This window comes from Mytilus galloprovincialis, chromosome 7 (genome assembly GCF_965363235.1).
Source record: "Mytilus galloprovincialis chromosome 7, xbMytGall1.hap1.1, whole genome shotgun sequence".
Lineage (NCBI taxonomy): Eukaryota > Metazoa > Mollusca > Bivalvia > Mytilida > Mytilidae > Mytilus > Mytilus galloprovincialis.
In genome coordinates this window covers 76,174,041-76,182,509 of record NC_134844.1, presented here as the reverse complement: position 1 = coordinate 76,182,509, position 8,469 = coordinate 76,174,041, and the positions used below count along the sequence as shown (strand labels likewise).

The 8,469-nt window shown below is 31.6% G+C and overlaps 1 protein-coding gene across 1 annotated transcript; it reads left to right on the top strand.

The window, feature by feature from the left end:
• Nucleotides 1-2,486: 2,486 nt before the first annotated feature.
• LOC143084271 (toll-like receptor 4) lies at nucleotides 2,487-6,228 on the top strand (the record flags this gene model as incomplete). The annotated part of the gene is made up of 1 exon (XM_076260680.1): nucleotides 2,487-6,228. A coding segment is annotated over one exon (1,488 nt), but the record flags the coding sequence as incomplete, so codon positions are not given.
• Between the last annotated feature and the right edge of the window lie 2,241 nt (nucleotides 6,229-8,469).

Below are 8,469 nucleotides of genomic sequence, written 5' to 3'. Positions count from 1 at the left end.
CTTCCATGTCTCCAGTCATGAACATTTTCGAACATGTTTGGGATGCCATTGGCAGAAATATCAATCTCATAGATCAACCTGAAGTTTACAAAATCTTGACGATTTAAAAGGGCCAATGGTTGGTGAATGGAATAAATTTGCTCAACTAAAGTTCAGAAGGCTTGTACAGAGTATAAGACGCTGTGTTATGGAACTGTACCGGAAATGAGGTGTTCACACATCCTATTGACATTAAATTTGCCGAACAAACAAAACATTATTTGTAGAGACTTTTAATGATATTGGGCGATTAATTGTTGTAAAAAAATAAAATCAAAGTGAAACTTAAATTCCGTTTCTGATTTGAGTGATTTTCACAATTTCGAGGAACGTAAAATTCATTTGCATAGAACCTGCATAAGTGAATAAACTTAAGTTTATGGTTTGTTTATGGTTTATGTTAGCAAAATTGCTACATGAATATTTTCTCTTTTTTTAGGATAAACTGAACTTTTAAATTAAAAAAATCGATGCAATATAAAAAGGTGGTGCTTAACATTTGGCGGACTGTATATTACTATCATGCTACATGTGCCTTAGTATTAATGTTATCGAACATCTAAATTGTATTGCTTCCAACTAAATTTATTCAAAATCAACATCAAACTAACAGCAGATTGGATATTGAATATTGAATAACGAACCGGCCGCTAACCTCACATACAACCTTTTGCTTCTGTTTTATACAAATCATTTTGTATTTGAATAATTTTATTTCATAATTTATTTAATATTATATACACAAATTTTCATTTATTAATCATACCGTGCTATCATTTCCTTCCGTTTATGCAAATTTTGAGCTTATTTCTTTATGTTAAATTTTAGACCTTTGATTTCGTTCCTATTACAACATGTCATTCCATTTCAAAAACTTTGTCTTTTCCGTTTCATTCATTTTTGAACTTTTTGTAAACATATTAATAAGTCATTTTTTGTTGAAAACTCTGTCCTTTCCAATTCACTCACGATTAAATGACACACGCTTTACTCTAGTTGTAGTTATTTGATACGATTGACTTCATGATGTGTGAGTATTATTTGTTTCAAAATTAACAAATATGAAATGCTGTATGTTGATCTTCTGTCAATACTGTAACATTTCTTCCGGTCATTTACGATTTTTTTCAACATTTGTTTCGCAATGCTATTCAAATTAATCGAAACTTATATGAATACTCTTGATCTTGATTGTACCCCAAAACAACCTGTCTCCGTCTTGCAAAAAAAAAAACCCAGCTGCAAACAAAACTGAGATGAATTAGTACTGTGAAAAGCAATTTTCTTAACTTGGCATGAAGACAACAGTTACTAACGGGTCTGATCTTCAATCAACAAAAGAATTTCACTCGTGTTAAAGAGAAAGTGTGGAATACTCACGTGCACAAACCAATAAGATAGGAAAAGTCATAAACCAATGACATATGATCATATAGTAGGATAACATATTAAGTCATAAACCAATGACATATGATCATATAGTAGGATAACATATTAAGTCATAAACCAATGACATATGATCATATAGTAGGATAACATATTAAGTCATAAACCAATGACATATGATCATATAGTAGGATAACATATTAAGTCATAAACCAATGACATATGATCATATAGTAGGATAACATATTAAGTCATAAACCAATGACATATGATCATATAGTAGGATAACATATTAAGTCATAAACCAATGACATATGATCATATAGTAGGATAACATATTAAGTCATAAACCAATGAAATATGATCATATAGTAGGATAACATATTAAGTCATAAACCAATGACATATGATCATATAGTAGGATAACATATTAAGTCATAAAACAATGACATATGATCATATAGTAGGATAACATATTAATTCATAAAACAATGACCTATGATCATATAGTAGGATAACATATTAATTCATAAAACAATGACAAGTGATCATATAGTAGGATAACATATTAAGTCATAAAACAATGACATATGATCATATAGTAGGATAACATATTAAGTCATAAAACAATGACATATGATCATATAGTAGGATAAAATATTAAGTCATAAAACAATGACCTATGATCATATAGTAGGATAACATATTAAGTCATAAAACAATGACAAGTGATCATATAGTAGGATAACATATAAAGTCATTATAGATACAAGGAATATTTTGTATACCAGACGAGCAAAACTGCTTATCAATGACGATCAAATATCTTTAAAAAAAAAATTAAAAAAAATAATAGAGTACGAAGTATAAAAGAATCATGAGAATTGAGGACACACGAAATTCAAAGTTTAAAAAAAATATAGCTTCGGTTATCTATTCCTGAGGTAAAGACTACTTATTTTATTGGCAACATTTAATGTTTTGTAAACAGTTAATTTACAACACCAAACAAGGAACAATCCCAATATACCAGATTTTTGTTGTAAATAAATGTGTTTCTTTTTGCAGCGAAAATAAATCTTATCAACCACCTTGTTCTTGTTTTTGTGTTACTAGTATGTTGTGGAAATCCAGGAGTCCATGCGCAGAAGGCATGTCAATTTGCTAGATTTTGTGTCTGCAAAACAGTTCCCGGTTCAGAGTTACTTGTAGCAAATTGTGACGGCAGAAACCTATTCCGTGTTCCAAGGATGCCGAACTTTGTTCAAGATTTATATCTCCAAAAGAATTATATCAGTATAATAGAAGATGGTATTTTCGAGGAAAACAATTTGCTGAAGTCCTTGGATTTGTCTTTTAATAGAATAAAACAAATAAGAAACCAATCATTTAAAGAACTACACAATTTAGTCCATTTAGATCTCAGTAACAACAATTTGAATTATGAAAACATATCGTTTGATTCTGCATCCTTTTATTTCTTGGAAAACTTGAAAAGCTTGAATTTGAAAAATAATTCCAACACTCCATTCGTACCAGACTTATCGAAACTAAAATCCCTTGAAACGTTGTCAATGGATTTCATTTCGGACAAAACTGCAATTCTTGATGAAAAATTTGTGTATTGTAAAAACCTATCAATTATAGATCTATCAGGTTTTACTGGTAATTGCAAATTGAATATACTAACATCGGAGACATTCTTATTCTTGCCTCAAATAACTCATTTAAACATATCAAAATGCCAAATACAATATATTTACATTGGAACCTTTACAAATATGAAAAATATTTACGAGCTAGACGTTTCCCTCAATACATGTTTGGGATTTGATGCACTTGAAAATATAACCACAGATTTGCAGTATTCGGCAATAAAGATCCTGAAAGTAAATTATATTCATGGTATTTTTGCAATGAGCACAATACTGAAGACTTCTCACATTTGGTATCTAAATAAAACATCACTGGTTAGAATCGAAGCCGCAGGAAACCGTATTCAGAGGATAGAATCTGGTGCGTTAGAATATTTTCCAGACTCCTTCAAAAGTGGTAATTTTAGGGACAACGTTTTTTCTATTTGGGAATATCTGTTTGATTTAATGAATATGTGTATCACGTTCCTTGATGTTTCTGAATCGTTTTCCTCTCACAATATTTTTACATCCTACATAGAGGAATGTATTGCTTCAGAAGATACTGTTAGAATGAAGTCCGAAAACAACTGGATTGACGAAGTGTCTCTTTACGTGAAAACAAAATCTAAGGATTCGGATTTCATTATTCCAGTTCCAAACAAACTAAAAACATTTTTGATGTCATCAAGTACACTGAAATATGAAATATCAAAAATCAGTTTTACTGAAAATGAATTAAACAGTCTTAGTTTCAGCAACAACGTCTTGTATACATGGACAGGACCAGTAACCAATGTGAAAACCCTGACCTTTTTAGATTTATCATCGAACTATTGTTCCAATGTTTCAAAATCATTTTTTAGTAAAGATTTTATAAATTTAGATAACTTACAACCGAAAACAATCTTCTAGGACTCGTGATGCCGACAGATAGTGGCGGAGATATATTTCAGAATCTACACAACGTCGGCACAGTCAATCTTTCAAATAATAAAATAACGAATATACCAAATCTGTTTTTTAAAAAACAATACGGTTTAGAAAATTTAGACCTTAGTGAAAACATGATCGATGATATCAACTTTACAGTTTCTCATATGAAAAAGTTGATGGTTTTGAATCTACGAAATAATAGAATATCTAAACTCAGTAAGTTTGCAATGGACGCATTGGACTCGGTTGCAAAAACAAACACGAATCTAACTATTGATTTGGGTGGCAATAATCTTGTATGCAATTGTGATTCCCTGTCTTTCATTCAATGGATGATAGAGACTCCTACACGTCTTAATCGGAGAAAGAAATATAAATGCAAACTATCAAATGATACAATAATATTCCTTCGCAATCCAAAAGAAGTTTACGAAACCCTAAAAAAGGAATGTATGTCCTATGCAGGTATAATCTTTGGATTAACTTCAGGAATATTAATGTTTATATTCATTCTTCTTGGCGGAATCAGCTACAGGTATAGGTGGAAACTACGCTATATATACTACATGGTCAAGGTCAAATGTCATCAAACCGATAATGATTCAGACAACATCGATGAAAGACTATATATGTATGATGCTTTCGTTTCATATGCCGACGACGATCAAACATTTGTCCACAATATTCTTCTTCATAAATTAGAGAAAATTGGAGGAATTCAGTTGTGCTTGCACAAGCGGAATTTCCTACCCGGAAATGACATCGCCACTAATATCACTTCTGCAATTTACAATAGTCGAAAGACAATTGTTATAATGTCGTCAAATTATTTAGCGTCGTACTGGTGTATGTTTGAATATAATATGGCTAGAATGGAGAGTATATATGAGCGCAATTGTGAGAACATCCTTTTCCTGATATTTTACGAGCATATTTCTGCCTGCAATCTTCCACTTCAAATACTCGAACTGGTTCACTGTCAATCTTACATTGAGTATCCAAATGATGAGCATGGCGATGTTGTCTTTTGGGAACAGCTTCAAATGGCAGGTAAATCATAACGATGATCCGTTGTCGGCTTGGCTTGCCATATACCATTACTTTTTTCTTGCATTGGACTTCTTGTTTTTGTATTTAAAGATTAGCTGTTCTTACAATATAATAGAAGGATATGGGGTTTTAGATTTAAACTTTCTTCATACTGTTCAAGTATATAGAATGTTAGATTTGTCTGCCTTGTTTTTGAATACAAAATCCACACTTAATGAGTTATAAAATTTCTTTGATGTCCATACCAAAACAATTTGGGCATAACACATGTATACCTTTTCGACTCTCAACAATGCTCCAGTTCGTCTGTACAACCCTGCTAACAGTTAGGCTTCCGTATAGCTATGTGCTATGTGAAGAGGCACAGCCTCGTCTGGTCGGTGTAGAGACGTTTAATTGAATTCCGCGCGAGGAGTTTGCTACGACACTCTCTTTAAGTTAACTTACAATTTTAACGAATATTAGCGGGGTCCGGAATTGTTTATTCACAAAGAAAGAGTTCTCTTCTATTCATCAAACACGATGGCAATGTATGGCCACAAACATGTTATTTAGTTTGGTTCAAAATCTGTTTACAAACTTTAATGTAATACATTGTTAACTTTAAATGTTTGTTTTAACTTCATTGAGGGATACGATATAATATTTGAGAACGATATTTGATAACAATTAAATCTTTCAATTGATACTAGACGCATGATATCAATGCAAACGTTTAAATTAATCTACACTACTTAGATGAATATTTCTAGCTAGTAGCATTAAATATTATAGCAAAAGGTGGTGTTTTTCTAATTGAAAGAACTCATATTTTGTTCTAAACTTTCTAGAACCAGATGTAATAATTGGTGATTGCTGTTGATTTTTCGGTGTTAAGTTAATAACAGAATGATATCATCAATAATATGATACATTGTATATTTAATAGTCGGTATATCACTTATACTACATTAACTTCATTTGACCTTTGGATACTTGGATACTTGTCTCATTGGCAATTACGCCAAAATATATTTGATACTTGTTTCATTGGCAATTACGCCAAAATATATTTGATATTGGCGCCTAAACATGGTACTAATAATCTTAACTAGATACATGTAACCATGCCTTGATTATTGGGGAACATTAAAATTATGTTGTCCTTGTATTGAAATAGGATATTTGTACATATGTATTACATCCTGACATCAACGTTTTAATCATTCATTCTAAATTCTTTTTGTAAAATAAAACCAATATTGTCACGACTGTTGTTAATTTATGTTGCAATAACAGAAACAAGTGTCTCTCTCAATAGGCCAAAAAATATATATGGGTGCTTAATATGCACTGGCAAATACTATGTGCATCATCTCTTAAAACAGCATGATTATATGGTTATTGAGTTAGAAAAGTGTATCTAAAAATTGACCAATGTTCTCAAAGTTAGATATAATTTATACAATAGCGTAACCAGTGTATACAACGAGATGCGAGAATAATTGTATCTTCAACAAGCAAGAGTCAACTAAATTTTAGATCTTAAACCTAATACAACAGTAGAAGAATACAAATCCAGACACGGAATCGGCGTTTTGCTTGAAAGGATTTTTTTTCTAAATTTTATAACACGAAGTATCAATCAAACAATATCCAGATTTTCATGCCAGATCTGAAGTACTGACATCTGAGATGATCGTACGTCCAGTAGCAGAGGAATTGAACATGACCAGCTCTTGCTGTCAACAACTACTGTATTCATTGATATAATGATATTCACAACTGACAAATGAGCTAGAAAAAAACCCGAAAGGACCAATGAAGACTGTATGGATATAGTTAAGATGACTGAAACCTATCAAAAACAGGGAATGAACTTAAATACTCCAGAAGAAGTTTGAATCAATTTTATGAATAATGTTATAATAATGGAAACACTCAGAATTCTGATATCTCAGGCTGACCTGGCTTTTGAGATCACCAACAGTTTTTTAAAAGGAGTTCGTGTTGCTTTATAGTCTCTATTTTTCTATGTTGTGTTTTGTGCACTATTAATTTTCTGTTGGTCTTGATATATTAGCCGTGACGTTGTCAGTTTATTGTCGACACGTGAACTTGAATATCCCTTTGGTGGTACCTTTGTCCTCTAGCTCTTTTCTGTCATTTATAATATTGACGTTCTATGTTTTCAAATAACGACAACGTTTACCACTGTTAATGATATGCTTATTTAAACTAAGGAACATCTACAGCGGTTGCCCTAAGTATATAATATAAAAAAGAAGATGTGGTATGATTGCCAATGAGACAACTATCCACAAAAGACCAAAATGACACAGACATTAACAACTATAGGTCATCGTACGGCCTTCAACAATGAGCAAATCCCATACCGCATAGTCAGCTATAAAAGGCCCCAATAAGACAATGTAAAACAATTCAAACGAGAAGTCTTGATGAAAGGATGACTGGCCTGACTTTCAATGTATTAAAAGGTAACTGCACGGCACTCAGCAATAAATAAAAGCTATATCGTTAAGTCAGTTAAAGTTAAAATGTAAAACATTTCAAATGAGAAAAAAACATTTGTCTGACTAATAAAAAAATATTTAACGATAAGCAAAAAAGAAAAATCACAAAAATACCGATTTCCTAGGAAAATTCGAAACGGAAAGTCCCTAATCAAACGGCAAAACCAAAAGATAAAACATATTAAACAATGGAAAACAACTATCATATTCCTGACTTGGTACAGGCAATGAAGAAAATGGTGGATTGAACCTGGTTTTAAAGCGCTAAACCTCTCACTTGTATTAAATTTCATTATATTTTCAACGTAATGTCACATACAGTAACCAACGACAGTTAATGAACGATTAATTAAAGGACAACTAAAATTTGTCATGTTTTCATAAACTTAAGTTCCAATTGATACACCCATAAACAGTCGTAAACAGTATGTGAGGCGTGGCCCTTTACAGTCAATGCCAATATATAAGTTAATATTACTGACAGTATTATGTTTTCATAACTAGCATTACATATTTCACATTCATTGAAATCCAAAGACACGCAACTTTAGTACGAGTTGGAAATATTTATATACTTTGCGCACCAAATGAACATTAACGTCAAAACTGCGAGTGCTAAGTTTGTCTGAGTTACACTTTTGTAAAGCGTTTCCCTTGTGAAAATGACGTATAAAATGTAGGATGGAAAATCGTTGCTATTTATTTTAGATCTATTTTTGTAAGTTTCGATGTGTAAACCACACATTGAATTAATTTAGAGAATTATTGTTCAATGGATGCAATAACTGATTATATATTTTGGGTAGTTGTGTTATGTAAATTCTTGTTGTAAAAATGTTTTCATATTCTGCTATATAATTATCTTCAACTTAAAAACAACGACAAATGGCTGACCCGTGTCAAGAGAGAAC